Source organism: Bos indicus x Bos taurus, chromosome 23 (assembly GCF_003369695.1).
Source record: "Bos indicus x Bos taurus breed Angus x Brahman F1 hybrid chromosome 23, Bos_hybrid_MaternalHap_v2.0, whole genome shotgun sequence".
NCBI lineage: Eukaryota > Metazoa > Chordata > Mammalia > Artiodactyla > Bovidae > Bos > Bos indicus x Bos taurus.
Window position 1 is genome coordinate 34,396,687 of NC_040098.1, and position 26,856 is coordinate 34,423,542.

Here is a 26,856-nt window from a genome sequence, read left to right on the forward strand (position 1 = left end):
CTTCTCCCCCAGCTTCCTGTGGTGGGAACTGTATTCATTCATACAGAAAATGCATTCAGATGCTGGAAAGCAGACATTTGACAAATAGTTGTCACACATCTTTTAATGGTCCAAGAGCAGCATATCTTTTGTTTCTGCCAGAATCAATGCTAATGCTTCTTATACCTCTGAAAACATACGCATCCTCTTCTTCAGAAGGAGGTTACCCAAAGTCTCTTTATCTATTGTATCTTGTTCCTAGTCAAGATGTCTGGATGATGTCCATTCTTTTCCTAGTTCTACTACTTTCTCAACTCAATATTTTGATATAAAGATAATTATTATTACCTCATATAAGTCAAGGAGATAAAGGGGGTGGGGAAGATGCAGTGATAGACAATATCCAAGATATACATGACATCACAAGAAAGGAAATGAGGGTATTTCTTCAGAGAATCATGAGACTAGAGATAGTATTCATGATTTCCTTTGCTACATCCTTCTTAGCTCCCTGACCAGGGATTGAACCTGTGCCCCTTGCACTGGAAGGGGAAATCTTAATTCCTGGACTGCCTGGGAAGTCCCTCATCCTTCTCACCTTTAGTTAACACTTATCTGCTTAGGATTCTTAACCAGTTGGGTGATCCAAATATTTATTCTGGAGGGATCTGAGCTCTTGGTAATGTTGTTGATACAGGATTGCTGATGCCTTCCATAACTTCACTGTTTTTTTAAAATACTATAAATTACATATACAAAAGAGAAATCATAGCTATAGTTTGTAGAACAATAAAATGAACTTCTGTGTACTACATTCAGCTTAAAAAACAGAACAGAATATAGTTAAAGCTCCTCTTGTCTCTCTCTGTTTAGTCCCATTTCTTGCTTCTTTCCAAAATGTAAACACTATCTTTTATATTTATCCTCCCATTGCCTTTTGTTTTTCTTAATAGTTCTACTACATATGTATATGTATATAATCCTAAGCAGTATATAGTTAAATTTGGAATTTATGTAAATAAAATCATACTCTATTTGCTCTTTTGCAACCTGTTTTTTTTTTCTCAGAGATATTTGTGGTATTCATCCATTTAATTTGATTTTCTGAAATTTAATTTGTCAGTATAACTGAGTAAACACTTACTACTAATATGTAGATTTATTTAATATTATTCATCTGATAAATTTGAACACTCACATGCAGATAATCTAAAAAAATGACTTCATATAATTATGAGGAAGTAGTTGAAAGAATTTAGATATTTCTAAATGTATTAAGTATTTTTATTATGTCAAAATATGTGTATTTAGATGTAAGTAGTAGAGAGAAAGCAATTTTAAATCTAATAACTATTGTGCTTAATTTAAAAAATTAAGTCATATTTACATTCTTTCCAAATATTATTTTCCCTTCTTTTAAATGATTTATACTTTGCATTCTGGATATCCCCATCCTTCTTCTCTCAACTTTTAAGTTCTTTTTTCATTTCTTTATCTTCTTTATTCATTATTCTTTAAACTCTTCTTGTGTTCAACTTCTAGCCTTTACTTTGCTTATTAAACATGATTAAAAAAAAAACTTCAGCTGCCAGCTTCTCAATTCATCTCTGTCCAGTGTGCTTCATGTCTTATTTTCGAAGTTTAAAAATGTATGCTGTGATGTCTTGATTAACATGCAAGATGTTTTTGATCAAGTGCATGTGTCATTGGCCACCTCTTTGCCTCCCCACTCCAATCACCTTTTATTTCTTGATAATATTTTTATTAACATGTTAATTTTGGTGAAAAATACTCCATATCATTTTAGCAAGTGGCATTTGTGGTTGACTTGAATTAATGAGTAGAATAGGAAATGGGAAATGGATTTGAAATACCAGGGAGTCAAAACTATAGGTAAGATAAAAACAAATCGCAATTAGCAACATTTAATGAATGAAAGAGCTGCTTAAGAAATGAATGAATGGTGCTCGCTTCGGCAGCACATATACTAAAATTGGAATGATACAGAGAAGATTAGCATGGCCCCTGCGCAAGGATGACACGCAAATTCATGAAGTGTTCCATATTTTTACATCACAGCAGGATCCTCTATGACCCACCTCCCAGAATATTGGAAATAAAAGCAAAAATAAACAAATGGGACCTAATTAAACTTAAAAGCTTCTGCACAACAAAGGAAACTATTAGCAAGGTGAAAAGGCAGCCTTCAGAATGGGAGAAAATAATAGCAAATGAAGCAACGGACAAACAACTAATCTCAAAAATATACAAGCAACTCCTACAGCTCAACTCCAGAAAAATAAATGACCCAATCAAAAAATGGGCCAAAGAACTAAATAGACATTTCTCCAAAGAAGACATACAGAGGGCTAACAAACACATGAAAAGATGCTCAACATGACTCATTATCAGAGAAATGCAAATCAAAACCACTATGAGGTACCATTTCACGCCAGTCAGAATGGCTGCGATCCAAAAGTCTACAAGCAATAAATGCTGGAGAGGGTGTGGAGAAAAGGGAACCCTCTTACACTGTTGGTGGGAATGCAAACTAGTACAGCCACTATGGAGAACAGTGTGGAGATTCCTTAAAATACTGGAAATAGAACTGCCTTATGATCCAGCAATCCCACTGCTGGGCATACACACTGAAGAAACCAGAAGGGAAAGAGACACGTGTACCCCAATGTTCATCGCAGCACTGTTTATAATAGCCAGGACATGGAAGCAACCTAGATGTCCATCAGCAGATGAATGGATAAGAAAGCAGTGGTACATATACACAATGGAGTATTAGTCAGCCATTAAAAAGAATACATTTGAATCAGTTCTAATGAGATGGATGAAACTGGAACCTATTATACAGAGTGAAGTAAGCCAGAAAGAAAAACACCAATACAGTATACTAACGCATATATATGGAATTTAGAAAGATGGTAACAATAACCCTGTGTCCAAGACAGCAAAAGAGACACTGATGTATAGATCAGTCTTATGGACTCTGTGGGAGAGGGAGAGGGTGGGGAGATTTGGGAGAATAGCATTGAAACATGTATAATATCATGTATGAAACAAGTCGCCAGTCCAGGTTCGATGCACAATACTGGATGCTTGGGGCTGGTACACTGGGACGACCCAGAGGGAGGGTATGGGGAGGGAGGAGGGAGGAGGGTTCAGGATGGGGAACACAGGTATTACCTGTGGTGGATTCATTTCGATCTTTGGCAAAACTAATACAATATTGTAAAGTTTAAAAATAAAATAAAATTAAAATGTGTGCAAAAAAAAAAAAAAAAAGGAATGAATGATTGAATGAGTAACTAGGTAACTCCTTGTAATACCATGCTGAGCTGACTGTCATCTAAATGTCAGAGTCTGCACCATGTTTAGGTAATTTTAGAGATTGTTATCAAATTAAGGATCAGGTTTAAAACATTACCATTTTATATATGTGTATATATATCATCCATTCTCATTAGAGGAAATATAATTTTCTGTTGCTCAATGTTGAAGACTATTTTGCTAAAAATGGCTGGAGTCAGGTAGCTGGTAAAGAATCCACCTGCAATGCAGGAGACCCTGGTTTGATTTCTGGGTTGGGAAGATCCCCTGGAGAAGGGATAGGCCACCCACTCCAGTAGTCTTGGCTTCCCTGGTGGCTCAGCTGGTAAAGAATCCGTCTGCAATGCAGGAAACCTGGGTTTGATCCTTGGGTTGGGAAGATACCCTGGAGAAGGGAATGGCTACCCGATCTAGTATTCTGGCCTGGAGAACTCCGTGGACTGTATAATCCGTGGGGTCGCAGAGTCGGACACGACTGAGTGAATTTCACTATACACTATACTATAGAAGATGATACAAAATCTTTTCCTAGGTAACTGGAAGACATACAGAGAATTCACTAGTAATTTGTCAAAAGTAATTCCTATTTCCTTCCAAGAGGAGAGATGTGGATATGATTTAGAAGTTAATCAAAGTTAAAGGGCCTCGCATCGTACAACTGCAGACAAGCATGTGTCAGTTTCATTTATTCTTTAAACCACATAAAGGGTTTTTTTTTCTTAATTGATCTGAGATACATTTACTTTTCAGAAGCAAATACTTGTCAACTTTGTGATTTCTTCATTATTTTAAAGAAATTAAAAACAAGACTTTACCATAGAATTACAAAATAAAGCGGTTCATATCAACTCTTTGCACTGCACTCGTGCAAAAATCTGCTGCTTTCTTTTGATGTTTCTGAGTCATCATGCTGCCCTGCCAGACTACTTATCTAGAAGAGAGGGCGGCAGTCATTGAGGAGCTTGTAATATGAGACAGGTAGGGCTGATAAGGGTATAAGACAATTTAAGAAACATTGAACTAGGACATTGATTGATTTATTAACATTGTGTATAAGCAATGGCTCAAGGCATGTTATAGGACTGTGAGTGAAAGGAGAACTGGAGGAAGTTAAGTCACCAGGGAGAACTCTCTGTCTGTCTCTAGATAGAATGGCTGCAGTTTCAGTAGCTCTTTGAGTGAAGGAAGGGAGACATCTGGAAGAGCTGGGAGCCCAAGAGGACAAGCTGATATATGTGTTGTTGTCATACCAGAAAGAACAAGGGAAGAACACCCAATTTTTACCTTCTTTTTATTTTAGTATTCCCTTCTCCCTTCCCCCAATATTGTGTTTTCAGAGTACAGAAAATGCTCCAGTTGCTTTTCATTGTAATTCATTTTAATAATGAAAATGCCCAATTTCTAAAATTGCAATTTAAGCCTTTTGGGAACACAAACAATCTTCCCCCTGTGCTTGGGAAAGTTGAAAAATATGATTAACCCACAGCCTGTGCGTGCGTGCACAGTCACTTCAGTGACTTCAGTGTCTGACTCTTTGCAACCCCATGGACTGTAGCCCGCCAGGCTCCTCTGTCCATGGAATTTTCCAGGCAAGAATACTGGAGTGGGTTGCTGTGCCCTCCTCCAGGGGATCTTTCCAAACCAGGGATCAAACCCGCGTCTCTTACATCTCCTGCATTGGCAGGTGGGTTCTAGCACCACCTGCAAAGCCCCACCTACATCCTAACCTCTGAGTAGTGACCCTTTAAAGCATCATTCCGTTGGATCCTGTTTCCCTCCGTCTCTGTGGCTGTGGTTTTTTCTCTCCAGATGCTCTCTGTCCGTCTTGAGTTGTGGGATCCTACCTGCCCCCATCAGTCTCTAAAGAGGTGGCCCAATGTTGAATCAGGAAGATAGCCTGTCTTACACAATCACAAAGCAAATTTACAAGATTCAAATCCCTTAAGTGTTCTTCGAGGTGGTCCACTTTTAAAGGCCAATTTTTCAGATAGTTTGGGAGGCCAAATTCCTCCTCCTGTGAAGCTAGACAGAATGATTTTACTGCAAGGTTGCCCAACCAATACTGTTTATACAGAGTGACTCTTTGACTTATTATTCTACTCCCCACGGGTGTGAGGATTAGGATTTATCACTAGACGCATATGGCAGATATTAGACTGTTTGGAACCGGTGTATCTAGAAGTCACATTGAGTCCAGGGTTGTTTGGTCCTTGGTAACCTGGAAACCTAATTGCAACAACAAGCCATCCAAACAGAGTTATTCTTCTGAGTGCTCATAATGAAAGCAATACCAGGAGGGATCAGCCAGGAATGGACTCCACATCCCTGGCAAACAAAACTGACTTCTAGCTTATGGTTATCGCTAATTGGGGTACAGTAATTCTGAGGCATGTTTAGTGGAACTTAAAAAAAAAAAAAATTCCACAGTTCCTGGTAATGTGTTCACTGAAGACTTCCTGGATGAAGTATCATTCTTTTTCATTTACGGGTTAAAATAGCTGGGTGTTTTCCTCCATATCCAAGCAAGTGTAAGAGTTCTGCTTTCTTAAATAAACGTAGTTTATTTTCTTCAGTATTTCATACTATCTAAGCACTACAGCAAAATGGAAAGGAGCACAGTATGGTGACTTGAATGCCCCCTGCCCATTTTATTCATTCATGTCTTCATTTTGGCACTATAGATACAAACACAGGTGGAATAGAAGCTAATACAGGGAAGACAGTGTTCCGTGTGGAAAGGATTTTGTGTCATCTCTTGGATTTCTTGAGTTGTGTTGAACGTAATTAAGGCACAAAGTAAGTGAGGCCTCTTATAAAACCTAGATTAATCATGGAAGTAGATTGGTTTCAATTTGGGGGTGATAGAAGGCATCCCTCACCAATTTTCCATTCCTTTTGGAACATTAGGTGGCTAATATTGTTGCTTATTTGTCTCCACTGTTTTTTTAGTTCCAAGCTATCACCATTCTCCTTCACCTTTTCTTTGTAGTTTGGGGATTGCAGGGTATATATGAGCTGAAATGAAGTAAAAATGCAGTGGTAGTGTTTTCAAGCTCGTCTTTCAGCAAACTTGAGTTGATCAGAGATGTCCCTGAACTTCTTTTTCTTGTTAATATAACAGTTGATGCTCAGGAAAACAGACAAACAAACTCGATAAAGGCTTTCCAAGAAGTCTGTTTTAACGCGGCAAGGGAATGGGGGTAAACATTCTTCTTCAGTTGTAGTATTTATGATTTCACTTGTGTCTCCTCCTCACTCCCTACTTACTGGCTCAGTGGTAAAAATCTACCTGCCAGTGCAGGAGATGCAGGAGACACAGATTTGATCCCTGGGTCAGGAAGATCCCCTTGAGAAGGAAATGGCAACCCACTCCAGCGTTCTTGCCTGGAAGAATCCCATGGACAGAGGAGCCTGGTGGGCCACAGTCCATGGGATCACAAAGAGTTGGACACAGTTGAGCGACTGAGCATTCATGCATGCCCTACTCAGCTCTACATCTACATGCATTTTGGGTAACCAAAACTGTTGAACCTGAATTGTCTGTCCACAATTTGTATGCTTCTACCAGTAGATGAGTGTCCATCCATTTTTATCTAAATGCTTCAGTTTAGTGTTGTTTTTTTCATTGAGAGAGGGCAGGGTTTAGTGGAGAGAGCATGAACTTTGGAACGAAATAGGCCCAAGTTTCAATCCTAATCCTCGGGCCTAATGTATTGTCTCCTCATTGGATAACAGGGAGAAATGATCTCTGTCTTGAAGTTGTAGTTATTAAGAAATATTAAGTAAATATCTACCATGTGTCAGATGCTAAGCTGAACAATTGGGGTGAAAAATGAGAACTATGTTACCCTACTTTCCAGGGCAGAGCTTGTTGTTTTTCAGGAATGATATGCATGCAGATAACAGTAGTAAAATGTGATAAATGCACAGTGTGTAAGCTCACTGTGGATGAACACAATGGAATGCAAAGGAATGCAATTAATATTGCATTGCAAGGGGGTCAGAGAAAGGACACTTCAGAGTGGAGCTAGATCTTGAAAAATCAGTAAATTCAATAAACATCTTGAGGGTGAATTATGAAGGCCATGAGCAAGTACATGTATGTATGTATGTGAAGTTGCTCAGTCGTGTCCAACTCTTTGCGACCCCATAGACTGTAGCCTGCCACACTCCTTCATCCATGGGATTTTCCAGGCAAGAGTACTGGAGAGGGTTGCCATTTCCTTCTCCAGAGGATCTTCCTGACCCAGGGATCGAACCCGGGTCTCCCGCACTGTAGGCAGACACTTTACCATCTGAGCCACCAGGGCAAGTACATAGATGCATAAAATTTCATAGCTGCATTGGCCAATAGTTTGAGCAATGACCTCTTGGGTATGGTAAGCCATGGGCCTCGAACTTGACAAAAATGTGCTTTTGACTATAATAAGTCCGCAAAGCAGTGATCCTCAATTCTTGGGTTATTCTAGCTATACAAATTACCACTCTGCCCAAAGATCATTCAGATACTCAAGTTATGGACTCAATGAGTTGAATTCACAAGCATCGCATATTCAGATATCCAAAGCACAGCTAGTTTAATGTCCCTTGTAGTGTACTTTACAGGAATCCAAACTCTTTATTACCTTGAGATCTAATAACTGTAAAGGTGAATCTCCACAGGGGAATCCACTGCAAAATCCACAGTTGTCAACAACTCAGTGCCAATAGGCAGGGGACTTAGAATTACTCTGTGACTGAGCAGGCAAGCTTCTCAAGTTTCTGTAGATGTAGAGGGGATGTATGCTCTTGAAGAAAGTATTCCTCTTTGCTTCTTGAACAAATACTATTTGTTAGACATCTTCTGACATGCAAACTATTCTTGTTCACTGTCAGGGAATTTATACTACACTCAGAAGGTAGTCTATATTTTCTTCCTTGAAAAGGGAAGGATATTCATCTGGACCTCATTTCTTTGCATTTGCCATCTTAGCCATCTGTTGGAGAATAACAAATGTGGGGCATTAAAGTATAAATCAAGCTAAATATATATTAAGCAGAGACAAATAAATGCAAGTGGGAAGACATATTAGCACATTCACTAGGCTGTGTTTCCTTGTTGTTAACAGAATATTCATTTTGTTTGCTAGTAACACCCCATATCTTCATTATAAATTTATAATGTTAAGAGATTGATTAAAAATGGGTCACTGCAATGAAAACTAATGACGTATCTGAAATTCACATAAATCACATGCTGTCAGTTACTAAAGATGCTGAAGATACTAGAAGAGATTAGTTTTAAGTAAGTGTAGGGTTCACAGAGAAAGTGTCAGTAGAAATGAAAATAAAATGCTTATTATGTAAAGTAGAAAGATCTCAGGAGTTAGTTCGAAGTCCTGGCTGGGTTGCTTTATGGCCTCAGTTTCCTCAACTCTGAATTGTTGATTACAGCAACAACTGTTCTAACCTGGGTTTCCTTTTAATTCAGTTCAGCTCAATTCATCAAACACATACTATGCAGTTAATCATAAGCTCTCATAGTCTAGGAACCCTGACTGACTTGTTCAAGATCATGTCGGGGGCTCCATAGGTGTCTGCTGTTGTTGCCTGTAATGTGCTGCAGAAATAGAGATGTGGAAAAACACAGTCCCTGCACTGATGGAGTGAACTGTCTGAGGAGACAGTGGGCAACAAATCCTATAACCAGAATAAGCAAGGGTTAAATTAGAATGTCAGGAGAAGTTCTGCATACATTCTTGGTTTTTATTGATATGAATGATACCATTTTTTGATATCATGTTTTTTGTTTTTCTCCCACTAAACTGATTTATCTGCTCTCCTTGTAAAGATATATGTCAGTCCTTTTAATAGCTCTTAATGTCTGTGTAATTTTCAATTTTATGGATCATCTACAGTAAACTTTAAAATTTGAACTGGTTTTTCTACTATCCTGGAAGTGACGGGGGTGGGGGGGACATCTTTTTGCTGGTTTATGTATTCTAGAAATAAACATTCATGTAGATGTTAGTTTCAGTCAAAAGGGGAGATAATTAATACATTGGAAAAATAAAAAAGGCTGATTTAGATTTTAAATGACTTTTGTATTACTGAATGCTTTGATTATCCGTATCTCTTTTCTTCTCCATCAACAGGGAGAATTGGAAGTTTTGTACAGATGTGCTTACTAACAAAATTGCCAATTATGCATAGGTACATATGCTTCATCCATTATGACCAGAACAGAAATTTTCTCTTTTTTCCTTCTTTCCTTTTTTGGGGCTTTGGAACTTTGCATGAAACTTGATCAACAATTGAAATTGCACTGTTCCACATGTGATGGTAATAAAGAGAAATTATATTTTGTGGCCTGAGTTTTGCCATGGCAGTGGGAAAGGGAGACCTGAAGTAATAGCAAGTAAATATTCTGGTATTAAGAATAGGGAGGTAGGACTTTCCTGGCGGTCCAGCGGCTAAAACTCTGTGCTCCCAATGCAGGGGGCATGGGTTCGATCCCTAGTTGGGGAACTAAGATCCCGCATGCCTCCCAGTGCTGCCAGAAAAAGAAAAACAGTAAATGTCTTTAAAAAAATAAGAAGAAAAAAGGAATAGGGAGGTTGTGAGACTGACATGGTTTTTAGTCTTTTAAATTTTATTTATAAATCAGAGATATGGTCAAATAAATGTGACTCCTCTCCCACTTAGTAGTGTAGTCACTAAGTCGTATCTGACTCTTTGCACTTCCATGGACTGCAGCCTGCCAGGCTCCTCTGTCCATGGGATTCTCCAGGCAAGAATACTGGAGTGGGTTTCCATTCCCTTCTCTAGAGGATCTTCCTGACCTCGGAATTGAACCCAGGTCTCCTGCATTGCAGGCAGATTCTTTACCATCTGAGCCATCAGGGAAGCTCCCATCTCCCACTTACATGTATAGTATTCATTTTTTTTAATATAAACAGGGCCTTGATATAATGCTAATATAAATCCTATTGCAAGCTGAGATCTGAGAGTGGTAACAAAGAAAAGAGAGACGTCATGAGAAAAATGTGCTGGATTTTCTCTTGTAATTTATTTTAAAAGATAATAACAATCCTCTCCACCTGCTAAATGTACCTTGGAGTAACAAAATTTTGTGGAACAAATTTGTTTAAAACTTTTGGACTAGAGTTGATTCTTGTTATTTGCGGTGGATCAGACGGTAAAGTGTCTGTCTACGATGCGGGAGACCTGGGTTCGATCCCTGGGTTGGGAAGATCCCCTGGAGAAGGAAATGGCAATCCACTCCAGGACTATTGCCTGGAAAATCCCATGGACAGAGGAGCCTGGTAGGCTACAGTCCATGGGGTCGCAAAGAGTCGGACACGACTGAGCGACTTCACTTTCACTTTGGACTAGAAGTGCTAATGTAACTGAAATCTTTGACTCATTCTTTGCATAACTGCCTTGTAGAGATGGGGACAGCAGGACTCCCCTGTGTTGTCTTCAGGATGTGAGGGATATCTTGTCTTTCAGGGTAGAGGACAAAGTCCCCTCTGACTTTTCAGGTGGGTCAAAGCCTAAGTTATCCTCCCAAGATGGATGGTTTGAGGTTTCAAGACTTTCAGAGTTTCTCCAGAGGGCATCAGGACCTACATTCCATGCTGCTTTTCCAATCAGAAGGACTTTATAATTTATTATTTATTGTAATGCTCAAACTATTCTTGGAGAGAACAGAATAGGAGACAATATTTGCAAGCAATGTTACTGACAAGGGATTAGTCTGCAAGAGTTATAAACAGGTCATGCAGCTCAATATCAATAAAACCACAAATGACCCCATCAAAAAATGGGCAGAAGACCTAAAGAGACATTTCTTTGAAGAAGACATACAGATGGCCAGGAGGCACTTGAAAAGATGCTCAATATTGCTAATTATTAGAGAAATGCAAATCAAAATTACAATGGGTTATCACCTCACACCGGTTAGAGTGGCCATCATCAAAAAATCTACAAACTGTAAGTGCTGGAGAGGGTGTGGAGAAAAGGGAACCCTCTTACTCTCTTGGTGGGAATGCAAATTGGTATAGCCACTATGGAGAGAAGTATGGAGGTTCCTTAAGGAACTAAAATAGAGCTACCATTTGATCCAGCAATCCCACTCTTGGGGGTATATCTGGAGAAAAACATGGTTCAAAACGATGCATGCATCCCAATGTTCCTGGCACCACCGGGTTTACAATAGCTGAGACATGGAAGCAACCTAAAAGTCCATTGACAGATGAATGGATAAAGAAGATGTGGTGCACAGATACTGGGCTGGCCAAAAAGCTCATTCGGATTTTTCCACAAGATCTTACAGAAAAACCCAAACTTTTTGACCCAGTACAGTAGAATAGACTATTACTCAACCATAAAAAGAATGAAATAATATTATTTGCAGCATCATGGATGAACATAGGGATTATCATACTAAGTGAAATAAGTCAATTCAGTTCAGTTCAGTCACTCAGTTGTGTCCAACTCTTTGCGACCCCATGGACTGCTCCACGCCAGGCCTCCCTGTCCGTCACCAACTCCTGGAGTTTACTCAAACTCATGTCTATTGAGTCGGTGATACCATCCAACCATCTCATCCTCTGCCATCCCCTTCTCCTCCTGCCTTCAATCTTTCCCAGCTTCAGGGTCTTTTCAAATGAGTCAGCTCTTTGCATCAAGTGGCCAAAGTATTGGAGTTTCAGCTTCAACATCAGTCCTTCCAATGAATATTCAGGACTGATCTCCTTTAGGATGGACTGGTTTGATCTCCTGCAGTCCAAGGGACTCTCAAGAGTCTTCTCCAACACCACAGTTCAAAAGCATCAAGTCCAACAAAGACAAATATCATATGATAGCTTATATGCAGAATCTTAAAAAAATGGTGCAAATGAACATATTTACAAAACAGAGAAAGACTCACAGATTTAGAGACCAAACTTATGGTTACTAGGATGGGAGGGGGATGGGGGAGGGATAGATCAGGAGTTTGGGCTTGACACGTACACACTGCTATATTTAAAATAAAATGCATTTTCATTATTAAAAATTTTTTTTAAAAAACCTAAACTGCTCATGGAGTAATTAAAGACGGTGGCCTGTGAATGAGTCCCTTTACTTGAGAGGAAAGGGGCAGTATATGAGGAAGTGAACGTCTTGTTCCCTCACTAGGTGGAGTGTTTGAGTTTGAACCACATGGGTTCTTTGAAGATTTTGGTTTTGGATTAATTCAGTTCACTTCTGGGACCTCCTGATTCCAAAGCTTTCCCTGCAGCAGTCAGATTGGAAGTAGAATGAACTTGGCCTTATTTAATTGCCTTTGATATGAAGCGCTTTCTTCTGTCCTTTGTGTTGCAGCCCAAATAGTTTAGATACCACGCTAAGTGTGTGCTAAGTTGCTTTAGTCGTGTCCGACTCTTTGTGACTGTATGGACTGTAGCCCGCCAGGCTCCTCTGTCCATGGGATTCTCCAGGCAAGAATACTGGGGTGGGTTGCCATTCCCTCCTCCAGGCAGTCTTCCCTACCCAGGGATTGAACCCATGTCTCTTATGTCTTCTGCATTGGCAGGCAGGTTCTTTACCACTAGCGCCACCTGGGAAGCCCAGTTTAGATACCAGAATGACCCAAAGGCCATTGTTCTTGGAAGGGTTGCCCTCATCCAAGCAGTCCAGATAGCGAAGGAAATGAAGTGTGAAAAAGAGGGGACAAAGAGGGGACAGACTTTGATTTTCTTACTAACAGTGATTTACAATCGAGACACAAAGGAATCATAAACTATTGTTTTTTTTTTTTTTTTTGAAGATCTTAGGCCTTAATACAAGGTCTAGGCCAAATATAGATTTTACTTCTTTGTGTGTTTTACTTAAAAGAATTACACCGTCATTTGTCCTAGTTCTCCAGTGAAGGTATTTGATTCTCCGGTGAAGATATTTTTTTGCGGAGGTGGGGGGTCAGTGGTAGGGGGTGGGAGGGGTGGGGGGTAAGGGTCTGGGTTTGGGGGGGCCTGGAGATAAGCCCACAGAAGGGAGGGTTCCTTACAGAGGGGAGGGTCATTGTACCATCGATAGTCTTGAACTGCTGCTTTTTGAGAAATAAAACCTCACTGAACCTTGAACATTCTTCTTTATCTACATCATGTGCTTTGACCTCCTGCATGGTGCAATTTTGATGTGGAGGTGAGGTTCTTTTGACCTAGTTCTACCGTAAGGGATTGCAAATATTTTCCCAATTAAGTGAGGTTCACTGGTTAACAACAAACCATTGTTTCTTATTGTTCTGAGCTAGTAGGCCTGGTATGTGAAACAAGATCCTCCCTCCACCACTTTTTGCCAACAAGGGACAAAACTCAAGACTGATCTCAGAGATAACTGTGCTTGCTTCTCTGTTTTAGTGGTGGAGCAATTATTTAGTGTCAAATTTAGGATGACTTTTTTTTGTTGTTCTTTCCAAATTGTGTCTCTTGGTTTAACAAAGTAGTAGAGGGTCAAGTTTCTTTGAAACTAAACCAAAAACCAGATGTAAGCACATGACGTAGGTGCTTAAGTTTACTCTAGTTACAAGTGACAACTGTTGTTGGTTATCTCAGGAAGTATTTTTTTACATTACATTTTAAGTGCAGAGTTGTGCACAGTTATTGAGAGAAAACAGGGTGAAGGAGGGGAAGACTGGGCAAGGGAGGACTCCTGTGTATCAGATCTTTAGTTGTTGTTCAGTCACTGAGGCGTGTCCGCCTCTTTTGCAACCCCACGGACTGTAGCCCGCCAGGCTCCTCTGTCCATGGGATTTCCCAGGCAAGAATACTGGAGTGGGTAGTTATGGTAAGGGATACTTAAGATTATTACTTGCTTAGCTTTTTATTTTGAAATCATTTCAGATAAATTTTGCCAAAGAGTACAGAGAATTTTTTGTATGCTTTACTTCGCCCAGCTTCCTCAGTGAACGTCATCCATAACCATAGAATCATTACTGAAAGCAGGAAATTAAAATTGATACAATGACCTAATTTACAAATCTTATTCAAATTTAGGCGGGTTTTGCGCCAAAGTCTTTTTTTCAGGGCCAGGATCCCATCCAGTGTTCCTCACTACTTTTAATTTATCATGTTGCCTATGTTTTTACTAACAGGTTACTGCTCCTCAGTTTTTCATGGCTTTCACAACTAAGGAAATGGCAACCCACTCCAGTATTCTCCCTGGAGAATCCCATGGACAGGGGAGCCTGGTGGGCTACAGTTCACAGGGTCGCAAAGAATCAGACATGAAAATGACTAACCCTTTCACAACTGTGAAATGACAGCTCTTTTGTAGGCTGTCCCTTTAGTTTGGGTTTGCCTGATGTTTTCTTGTGACTGGGTGGAGGTTATTTATTTTTTGACAAGAATTTCAAGAAATGATCTTGTGTCCTGCTCAGTGCATCCCATCAGAAGGTACTGCTGGAGAAATGTAACTGAAAACAAAAATCTCTCAATCCTTAAATCCTTTCCACAAAGGTGGCAGAGAAAGAAAGCACTTCTGTTACTGAATATGCATTAAATCAGAGTCTGAGTATGTGATCAGTGAATCACAGGCAATCTACTAAGAGATTTCAATGACAGAGAGAAATTTTACTCTTTTATATAGTCAAGCAGGTGCCACCCACAGCATACATACATGTTTTCAAGATAATAACTGGTCCAAAGTGTGAGGACTTGGAAGCACCATTTGTCACACACCGTTCATTGTCAGTTCACCTCGTATTTAGGGTGACTATCTGTGTTAGTTGGCTTTATCCAGAAGAAAAACTATATATCTTTATGAAAGAATATAATTTCATATAAACTGATATATGTTTATATATTTTATAAACTGATATATATATCAGTTTATATAAACTGATATACTCATATCTTTATGAAAGGAAGTAGCTTGCAGCTTGGAGTAAGATATCCACCAAAATTAGGCTTCTGTCCCCCAACAGAAAGTGAAAAATAAGGGTGTTATCTCCCTTGATGTTTATATCCTAGGTCTTTGAGAGATATTAGCAAGTAATAAAGTTGACAAAGGCCTATCTTAATCTTTAGAAAGATTGTACATACCTTTCAAAGAGAGGAGAAAATGCTTATAATTGCAAGTTTTCTAAAGTACATGCTCTAGGACGAAGTTGGGAAGGAAAATCTCTTGATTGCATCGTGGAGAATTAATCCTTTTTAATTTATATTTTTTTCTTAGAGTACATAATGCTGATATGTCTTCTTATTAATTATATCAGTTTTGATCTCTTGGTTAAGGTGTAATTTAAAGCTTTCCCCACTGTAAAGTTAGTGTTTTCCTTTGTGATTATCAAATATTTTGAGGGGAGATACTTTGGAACTATGCAAATATACTTTTTGTTATCATTCAGGATTTTACGGACAAGTTTTATCATCCACGGATGGTTCCTGCCTGCAACAATGATTACAGTGCTGTTTACCTAATGGTAATTTCCTATGTCCGTTGTGCCTTTTGCATGTATTTGTTGGAATTCTAGCATATGGGAGAGCTGTCCTTTTTCTCACATTTATTTGTTCATTCATTCATTCAATTATTTCTTTATACCAGTATGGACTTGTGGATATTTATTTTATTTTCTGGGATAAAATCCAGCACCAACATGTTTCATTTTGTTACTTAAATTATTCCTGCTTTGCCCATGGGGACTCTTTCAAGATGGCTTCTCTGTCGCATGGTTCAGACAATAAAGAATCTGCCTGTAGTGAGGGGACGTGGGTTCATCCCTGGATCAGGAAGATCCCCTGGAGAAGGGAATGGCTACCCACTGCATGTACAGAGAGAATCCCATATACAGAGGAGCCTGGTGGGTTACAGTTCACAGGGTGGCAAAGAGTTGGACACGACTGAGCAACTAACACTAGATTAACTTTTTTTGAGCACGTCATTACTTTCTTGGCTTCCCTGGTGGCTCAGATGGTAAAGAATCCACCTACAATGCAGGAGACCTGGGTTCGATCCCCAGGTTGAGAAGATCCCCTAGAGAAGGGCATGGCAACCACTCCAGTATTCTTGCCTGGAGAATCCCCATGGACAGAGGAGCCTGGCAGTCTACAGTCCATGGGGTCGCAAAGAGTTGGACACGACTGAGCGACTGAGCACAACACAATTACTTTCTAGCATCATAAGATGTAGTAGGTTAATAGCTCTCTTAGTATTTATGAAGGACTGCAGGTAGATCCTGTACAGTTGGCACATTCTTCAGTGGGAATCCTGGGGCCTAAATGACTTATTTAAATGCAGGTGGAGGTTGTACTCTGCCCACCTGGACTGCTCCTGCATGCTCCACATTGCTGACTTTCATCTTGCGTTGTCATGTATACACTTCCAGCTGCTCTGCATTCCTAGTGGAACTTTTACAGTCCACTGCCTCGATTGGTTTGGTAACCAGAATCCCATTTGGGAAAACAAACCAAACAAACCAAAATGACAATGGGGAAATAGTAAGCAAGGGATAGTAATTTAAGAAGAAATATTAAAGAAAAGTCTGATGATAAAAACATTTTTTTTTCAATGTTTTATTAGTGGTGGTTCCCGTAATTTCTCCTAAGGGTGCTCTTGAGTTAATTGGTTATTTTTTAACTTTATGAGGGTCATATTATTCTCTCCAGCATAGCATTAGGGAAACCCATGCTGACTTACTTATGAATGCCTTAAAAATGACTCAAGTCCTGTTTGGTTTTGCTATAAGATAGAGTTCCCATTGCCAATAATTATTGTAGAATAAAGTTAGTAAATGAGAGGCTTAACATTATATATTCAGAATGCTCAGGATTATCTGGTCTTTTAAAATATTCCACAAAGCACAGAAGAGAGAAAATTAAACCAGAATGCCAATAGTTTAAAAATTTGTGATATGCTGGGAAGTTAATTTGATGGTTCAAAATTTGATGAAATTGGTGGTCATTTGTTTTGGCAGACAAAAAGATTTAGCAGTATATACACATTTAAATATATGGCTACACTTGCGTTTTTCAAGAAAGGTATTACTAATGATGGATATATTATCTTTTGGGTCACTTTTTTAAAAGTTTAAAAAAGTTTTTAGACATTATGTTTTAAGGAAACTTTAGGTTCACAGCAAAACTGGGGAGACGGTACAGACATCTCCCATATACCTTTTGTCTACAGGTGCATAACCTCCCTCTTATCAATGTCATCCACGAGAGTGGTAAATTTACCACTGATGAACCTATACTGACGCGTCATAATTACCCACGGTTCATAGTTTACATTAGGGCTCACTCTTTGTGTTACATATTCTCTAGATTTAGACAAATGTATAACGACGTGTAACTTTGGGGTCACTTTTATGCCAAAGAGAAATCTTTTACCTTGCTGTTTTGAATAGTCATATTCTTTGTGAATTTGAGTTGTTTTCCTGCTTCAGCAAAGAGACACATTCATTTAGAGAACAGTTCAAAAGACAAATATGCAAACTGATGCTAAGATCTCTGTTATTTGCAGAAAAATGACCCTCTGAATAAGATGATAATTCACACCCGACAGATGAATCCTAACCTTTCTTCTGGGAATCAGCCCCTGGACTGGGTACAACAACATGGGGACCTGTAGAGGACCGAGGCAGAGACGAGTGGTTTCATCAGCTCAGAGAAACTAATTGGACCCTTCTGGGAATGTTCTAAACAGCTGGTTCATTATAATTAGAGACATCTCCTATAACTAGATTGTGGCTGAAGTTAGAGTGGTTGGAATTTTTCATCATTATACAACAGTGCTGATGAAAATATTTCATTGGCTGTGATGATTTTGTCACTGCCTTGCCTTTCTGGAATTTCTAAAATTTCAGGGGTTTTTATTCTATTGAAGTCCCATTAATTATACTGATATAATCATGTAAGGAATATTTTACAGGTAGCAGCAAAGGGGAGAGAAACTTGAGTGATCTTGAGAAGATGCTGGAACCACTGAATAAGGGTGGTCTAGATATGCCAATATATAAAAATGTTTATGGATATTTAGTTGTATATAATTCAAGAAAGATCTTATTTAAATGGGTGCAAATATGTGTCTACTGTTTCTGCTAGTGGCCCATTTCTGCCTTGAGCAACATTAGTAGGAATGAACTCTAGGCTGGAAATCAGAAGTGGACCCGTGAGACTGTTGCTTTGCTTTCTGTGTGACCTTGAGGGGTGGATAGGGTCATCTTTTCCTTTCTATATAATTGGGATAATACTAACCTCATCATATTATTTTGAGGAGCAAACATCACTGTAAATGAAAGCACTTAATAAATTCTGATGTATTTTACAATTATAAATTTATCTGAAAATAACTAACAAAGATATTGTGAAAAATCAAGGTAAATATGGACAGTGTTTGATGCAGTTCTGGGGATGGTATGTGCTCAAAATAATTGGTCCTAATTTTGTTTAATTTTTTACTGAAGACATCCCCCTCCCACACCCACACATACACACACACGTGCATGCACATACACAGTGGACTATTACTGAGCCACAAAAATGAATGAAATAATGCCACTTGCCACAATATGGATGGACCTGGAGATTATCATTATAAGTGATTATCATGAAGTCTGACAGAGAAAGACAGATATCATATGATATCACTTAAATGTGATATCTAAAACAATTGCACAAATGAATATATTCACAAAACAAAAGTAGACTCACATCCATAGAAAATAAACTTATGGTTAGCAAAGAGGAAAGGAGGGTAAACAAATTACGAATTTGAGATTAACATACAAGTACTACTATATATACAATAGATAAACAGCAAGGACCTACCGTATAGCGTAAGAAACTATACTCAGTATCTTATGATAATCTATCAAGGAAAGGAATGTGAAAAAGAATATATGCATGTGTGTGAATCACCTTGCTGTACACTTGAAACTAATACAACACTGTAAATTAATTATACTTCAATTTAAAAAAGTATTTACTGAGTGAATTCTATGTCCACAGCACCATGAATGGATCTTTGCGTTACAGTTGAAATTCTTTACTAAAAATAAATAAATAAAAGAGAGATGCAGTACATGAAAATATTGATAATATAAGGGAAATATGTTATACCTGTGGAAGATGTTGTCTGAGAGATTCAGACAAGATGATATGGAATTTCTGAGGAGAGAATTATATCCAGATGAGTGAAGGGTAGGTGGTGGGATAGTGAGAAATGAGGTTAGATTATGAAGGAATGGGGCCAGAGTATGAAGTGTGTGAAGAAATGAGGTTAAGAGTATGAAGAAATACTCATATACGATCTCAAATACCCAAGTCCAGGACACACGGACTTGCTCTAAAGGCAGTGGCGGCCTCTGGAGGAAGATAGAGTTGAAGGCTTTTTGTGTGGGTTGAGCTGTGTGTTGCCAATGAGTAACTTCAGTATGTTTTTGTCCCTAAAAGCTTAAGTCTTCAGGATTTAGTTATAAAAGGACCATTTTTATATGGACGGTTATAAAAACATGATATATTTTTTAAAAAGCAGTTTAAAATGGAATCTTTTAATTGTATCAAGAGTTTTTTTTTTTTTTTTTTAAACCAGGGATCAGTGGTCTTTAGATTTTCATGAGGGTGTCCTTTAACAGCATCATTTCCTCAGGTCCTTAGCCTCACATTGGTTTACTTGGCCTGGGGTTTCAAGAGGTGGTGAGTGCTGAGTTTTGAGGCTGGTGGAGTCTCTGAAGCATTCAGCCTAACAGCCCCAGGGAGTGGTATTGCAGCTTCATTAATTAGCTCATGGAGCATCCCTTTGGGCAAGTTTAGCAGGATTATCCTTATTTTTACAGAGTAAGAAAATGAGATGTGAGGCATTGAACTGGCTATCAGTCCTGGAGTTCAGAATTTCAGACCTTTAGTCAGTTCCTCAGTTTGTAGATCTTGATTTTATCAATCCAGGTATGTGTTTGCACAACCATAATTTTAGTTTCATTGAGTTTATTTTTAATAGAAATTAATATTTTTAAGGTCATGCAGGTTTTAACTTGAATTTGACCCAGCTGCAGTATTGTCCAAGTGTCACATGGAATTTGACTAAATTAAATGATAGACATCAAATTCACATAACTCTTTTTTCCTGCTTATTATTACTATTATTTTGGCTTTGGTATGCTGCTGCTGCTGCTGCTAAGTCGCTTCAGTCGTGTCCGACTCTGTGCGACCCCAAAGACGTCTGGCAGCCCACCAGGCTCTCCCGTCCCTGGGATTCTCCAGGCAAGAACACTGGAGTGGGTTGCCATTTCCTTCTCCAGTGCATGAAAGTGAAAAGTGAAAGTGAAGTCACTCAGTCGTGTCCGACTCTCAGCAACCCCATGGACTGCAGCCTACCAGGCTCCTCCATCCATGGGATTTTCTAGGCAAGAATACTGGAGTGGGGTGCCATTGCCTTCTCCTGGCTTTGGTATGGCCACGTATGATATAAACACAATCTAAATAAGGTGCCAGAGGCAGAGTGATATATTGGAAGGTACATGTGCTTTATATCCAAAGAGCTGGCTTGTTCCATTGTAACAGAGTGAACACGACTTAAGTCGCTTTGCCACCTTGGACTCTGAAATATTTCCAAATTTATGTTTGGACTATTTCCAAAAAACTGTTAGCCAAGTATTTAGTCTGTCTGTCTATCTATTTCTTTATCTGTCTACCTACCTAGTTTCCACTCAGGGAATGCCTCTTCTCTCTGATTCACCACGCTAAGCTCCTTCTCAAACTGGGTTTTTCTAAGACAATGTTGAACCCTGTGCAGAATCAAGATGAGAGGAGTGCTGTAAGCATGTCCTTCGTTTGCTTGGTAGCGGTTCCCTCACTCACTGATAAAGCCCACCAGGACTATGCATTCTGCTGGGTCCAAAATGAAAGTCTGGGTTTTGCATGGATACCGTTTCATTTGACTTGCTTCCATAGTCACAGACCACATACTTAACACTGGCCAGGATGCTCATTAACAAGACATTCCTGGTCCATGTGGGTCCGTGTGGGAGTACCGCTACTTTGTCCTTTGGGGCCCATCCCTCCGTCACCAGGTGTATTGATACTTAACGTTATTTTCATCTTTCAAACATTATTTTCAAAGGGCATGGGAAAGTGTACAGGCTAATAAGAAAATATACATATTTTAAAAATATATTCTATTTCATTATTATGCTTCTTATATCTAAGTTACAGTATTTCTAGATTAGCACCAAGTGACCAACACTTGACTCCTGATATGAGCTCTGGGAAAGTTCCTTTTATGTGTAGTTGATTTGCTTAATTTGTTTGTGATTTAAGTTATTATTTAAAATGACAATTAGAAAAATTGCATTTTTAGTGAAAAATGGTACTTTTTTCCCCTCAAAAATCCTAATTGTTTTATACAATGGTCTTACATATGTTTTTTCAATTCAAATATATTACTTGAATTGTGTTTCCAAATTCTTTTATTACCATATCTGGAAACAGACATATAATGATTCAAAAAAATGTATATTTAAGGTTAGTTTTCAATTTGCAGTGGTTAATCATGAACATTTGGGGAATATTTTTGTCATACTGAATGAGGAAAGCAGCTTATTCAAGACAGATGGTTTGATTTAATTCAAGCAACAATATATACACTTAGAATAAAGTTATATAATTATTCAAAAAATCATCTATTTATGAATTTCTGTGTATAGTAACTATAGACAAGTATGCAGTCAAGAAGAATAGCATGTATCAAACAACTCACCAGGCATTTTCAAAGTTACTTGTTTTTCTAATGTATTCACCTTCATCTTTAATTCAACAATCCAACAGGTGTTAAGCAATCAAGGTCAACCAACCACTTGAAAAAATAACAATTGGTATGAAGTATGTGCTTAGTACATTACTAGTTAATATTGAGAGTTACTGTGAAGTAACAGTAGGGACAATAAATTGAAAACTAGATTAAGTAAAATGTATGATATGTTAGATGATGGTAAATGCTATTTAAAAAACAAAAAAGGCAGGGAAGGGCAATAGAGAACTAGGGATGTGGCAGAAGTTTTAAGCCCAGTGTCCAGGGTGGCAGTATTAAGAAATGGGGAAAATTTCATGAGGAAGATACTGCGTAGATGTGGAATCAGAAAGGCCTGTCCTTCACACATGCAAAGATTCATTTGCAGTTAAATAATTCTGGAATATTTTCCGGAAAATAGCATATTTTCTTATGCTATCAGTTCAGCTAAGTTGCTCAGTATGTTCGACTCTTTGCCTCTCCATGGACTGAAGCATGCCAGGCTTCCCTGTCCATCACCAACTCCTGGAGCTTTCTCCAATTCATGTCCATTGAGTCTGTGATGCCATCCAACCATCTCATCCTCTGTCATCTGCTTCCCCTCCTGCCTTCAATCTTTCCCAGCATCAGGGTCTTTTCCAGTGAGTCAGTTCTTTGCATCAGGTGGCCAAAGTATTGGAGTTTCAGCTTCAGCATCAGTCCTTCCAATGTCAGGATTGACTTCCTTTAGGATGGACCAATTTGATCTCCTTGCAGTCCGAGGGACTCTCAAGAGTCTTCTCCAGCACCACAGTTTAAAAGCATCAATTGTTCATCTTTCTTTATGGTCCAACTCTCACATCCATACGTGACTACTAGAAAAACCATAGCTTTGACTATGGTTTTGACTAGACGGGCCTTTGCTGGCAAAGTAATGTCTTTGCTTTTTAATACGCTGTTTAGGTTGGTCATAGCTTTTCTTCCAAGGCTATACTATAGTATGAGCTAAATAAATCAAGTGACTTGGGATCAATCAAGAATAAAGCTTGCAGTACATTCCATTAAACTGAAAAAAATTGCCTTTCTTTATTTCAGCAGTTTCTCAATTCTAATAACGTATTCAACAGATACACTGTAGAATAATGTATTCTATAGATAAAGGAGTATATTCTACAGATAAACTCATTGCAAGATTCAGACTTAAGTTGAAGAAAGTAAGGAAAACCACTAGACCATTCGGGTATGACCTAAATCAAATTCCTTGTGATTATACAGTGGAAGTGACAAATAGATTCAAGGGATTAGATCTGATAGACAGAGTGCCTGAAGAACTATGGATGGAAATTTGTAACAATGTACAGGAGGCAGTGATCAAAACCATCCACAAGAAAAAGAAATGCAAAAAGACAAAACAGTTGTCTGAGGAGGCCTTACAAATAACTGAGAAAAGAAGAGAAGCAAAAGACAAAGGAGAAAAGGAAAGCTATGTCCATCTGAATGCAGAGTTCCAGAGAATAGCAAGGCGAGATAAGAAAGTCTTCTTCAGCGATCAATGCAAAGAAATAGAGGCAAACAATAAGAAGGGCAAGACTAGAGATCTCTTCAAGAAAATTAGAGATACCAAGGGAACATTTCGTGCAAAGATAGGCACAATAAAGGACAGAAATGGTATGGACCTAACAGAAGCAGAAGATACCAAGAAGAGGTGGGAAGAATACACAGAAGAACTATACAAAAAGATTTTAATGACCCAGATAACCACGATGGTGTGCTCACTCACCTAGAGCCAGACATCCTGGAGTGTGAAGTCAAGTGGGCCTTAGGAAGCTAGTGGAGGTGATGGAATTCCAGTTGATCTATTTCAAATCCTAAAAGATGATGCTGTGAAAGTATTGCACTCAATATGCCAGCAAATTTGGAAAACTCAGCAGTGGCCACAGGACTGGAAAAGGTCTGTTTTCATTCCTATCCCAAAGAAAGGCAATGCCAAAGAATGCTCAAACTTCTGCACAGTTGCACTCATCTCACACATGAGCAAAATAATGCTCAAAATTCTCCAATCCAATCTTCAGCAGTACATGAACCGAAAACTTACAGTTGTTCAAGCTGGATTTAGAAAAGGCAGAGGAACCAGAGATCAAATTGTCAATATCTGTTGGATCATCGAAAAAGCACAAGAATTCCAGAAAAACATCTGCTTCATTGACTACACCAAAGCCTCTGACTGTGTGGATCACAACAAACTGTGGAAAATTCTTCAAAAGATGGGAATACCAGACCACTTGACCTGCCTCCTGAGAAATCTGTATGTAGTTCAAGAAGCAACAGTTAGATCCGGGCATGGAGCAACAGACTGGTTCCAAATGGGAAAGGAGTCCATCAAGGCTGTGTATTGTCACTCTGCTTATTTAACTTATATGCAGAGTACATCATGTGAAATGCCAGGCTGGATGAAGCACAAGCTGGAATCAAGATTGCTTGGAGAAATATCAGTAACCTCAGATACGCAGATGACACCACCCTTATGGCAGAAAGCAAAGAGGAACTAACCAGCCTCTTGATGAAAGTGAAAGAGGAGAGTGAAAAAGCTGACTTAAAACTCAACATTCAAAAAATAAAGATCATGGTATCTGGTCCCATCTGCTGCTAAGTCGCTTCAGTTGTGTCCGACTCTGTGCGACCCCAAAGACAGCAGCCCACCAGGCTCCCCCATCCCTGGGATTCTCCAGGCAAGAACACTGGAGTGGGTTGCCATTTCTTTCTCCAATGCATGAAAGTGAAAAGTGAAAGTGAATTTGCTCTGTCGTGCCCGACTCTTAGCAGTCCCATGGACTGCAGCCTTCCAGGCTCCTCCGTCCATGGGATTTTCCAGGCAAGAGTACTGGAGTGGGGTGCCATTGCCTTCTCTGATCACTTCATGGCAAATAGATAGGGAAACAATGGAAACAGTAACAGACTTAATTTTCTTGGGTTCCAAAATCACTGTGGATGGTGACTGCAGTCACCATGGATGAAATTAAAAGACTCTTACTCCTTGGAAAAAGAGCTGTGACCAAACCTAGACAGCATATTAAAAAGCAGAGACATTACTTTGCCGACAAATGTCCATCTAGTCAAAGATATGGTTTTTCCAGTGGTCATGTATGGATGTGAGAGTTGGACCTAAAGAAAGCTGAACAGTGAACAATGGATGCTTTTGAACTGTGGTGTTGGAGAAGACTCTTGAGAGTCCCTTGGACTGCAAGGAGATCCAACCAGTCCATCTTAAGGGAAATCAGTCCTGAATATTCATTGGAAGGTCTGATGCTGAAGCTGAAACTCCAATACTTTGGCCACCTGATGCAAAGAACTGACTTATTGGAAAAGACCTTGATGCTGGGAAGAATTGAAGGCAGGAGGAGAAGGGGACGACAGAGGATGAGATGGTTGGATGGCATCACTAACTGAATGGACATGTATTTGAGCAGGTTTTGGGAGTTGTTGATGGACAGGAAGGTCTGCTATGCTGCAGTCCATGGGGTCGCAAAGAGTCAGACACGACTGAGTGACTGAACTGACTGACAGATACACTTACATATTCGTGCAAATAAATATTGTGAGGAAATCTAGCATGACATTATTTGCAACAGCAAAAGTTTATTACTTATTTTGGCCATACCATGTGGCATTCAGGATCCCTGCCAGGGGTCTAATCTGTGCTCCCTGCAGTGGAAGCATGGAGACTTAACCATTGGACCACCAGGGAATTCCCTGCAAGAGCAAAAGTTTAGAAGCAACTGGAAGGATTGTCATTGAGGGACAGATTAAATAAATCATGGTACATTCACAGTGTGGATATACATAGCTTTTATAAAGAATGAAGCAACCTTTACCAATGTGGAACAGTGTCCCCGGTGAATTGTTAAATGAAAAAAAGCAAGGTGCAGAAGAATAGGCATAGCAAGTGATCCCTGTGCTTGAAAATTACATGTATACAATGTCTACGTAAAACAATATGCATATGTAGATGTAGGCTGTCTTTGAATGAACATCGTTAAGTTAGTTGCAGCTTTGTGGTTGGGGGACCAGAGGGGGGGATATTCCTCCTTTTGACTGTATCCTCCATTTTACCACTTGAATTTTGGTCAGGTGCATACATTATCTGTTAAAGTTTTTAAAAAAGTCAACATCACTGTAAATGTTAGCTTAGGGCCAAGAATCTCTGGGTTTAAAATGAAAGAAAATTATTATGATTGATTACAAAGATGTTTATTCTAAATTCGTTTTTTAAAATTAAATTTCAATAAACATTTATATGCAACTAACAGGCATTGCCAAGCACTGTTTTAGGCACTGGCAAATCAAGGATTTTACACCTTGTTCATCTCGAAATGGCATAATTTGGCAGAAGAGAGTTGCATAAATTATTTAGGGTTAATTTATCTCTAAAATAACTACCGAAGTGCAAAGCAAGTAGAGGTTCATAGGTATGGACAGCCCTCCCCCTTAGTATGTGTGACTTTAGGCAAAGTAAATGATTAACTTCTAGTTTCTTTGTTGGTAAAATGGGGTTAAATAATAAGTACTTAGTTCAGGGCATGGTTTTGATGTTTTAATGATATAGAATGCATTTACTTAGTACAGGGCTTGTCATTAAATATAGTGCAGTAAATGTTGGCTATTTTCATTTATCAGTTCCCTTTCAAATCAGGAGGAAAAAAAAAACCCTCTAAGCAGGTGTGATCATCAATCCTGTAGTAGCTGTAGCAGTTTGAGACAGGAAGGTAAAGAAAGATGAAGATGGAAGGACTGGTGATAACCAAGCTAGGT

At 39.0% G+C, this 26,856-nt stretch overlaps 1 protein-coding gene and 1 non-coding gene across 4 annotated transcripts in view; both read left to right on the forward strand.

Annotated features, from left to right (window-relative positions):
* Nucleotides 1-26,856, forward strand: part of DCDC2 (doublecortin domain containing 2) — a 149,380-nt gene that overhangs the window by 22,538 nt on the left and 99,986 nt on the right. Inside the window, exon 4 of one of the 3 annotated variants that reach the window (XM_027525368.1) lies at nucleotides 15,692-15,766. The exons of the other annotated variants lie outside the window; for them this stretch is intronic. Coding sequence (XP_027381169.1) covers nucleotides 15,692-15,766 — 75 coding nt within the window. The remainder of the gene's footprint in view (nucleotides 1-15,691; nucleotides 15,767-26,856) is intronic. 3 annotated transcript variants of the gene reach the window in all.
* LOC113882337 lies at nucleotides 1,943-2,049 on the forward strand. The gene has a single exon (XR_003508347.1). It is a non-coding gene; the product is annotated as a U6 spliceosomal RNA (small nuclear RNA).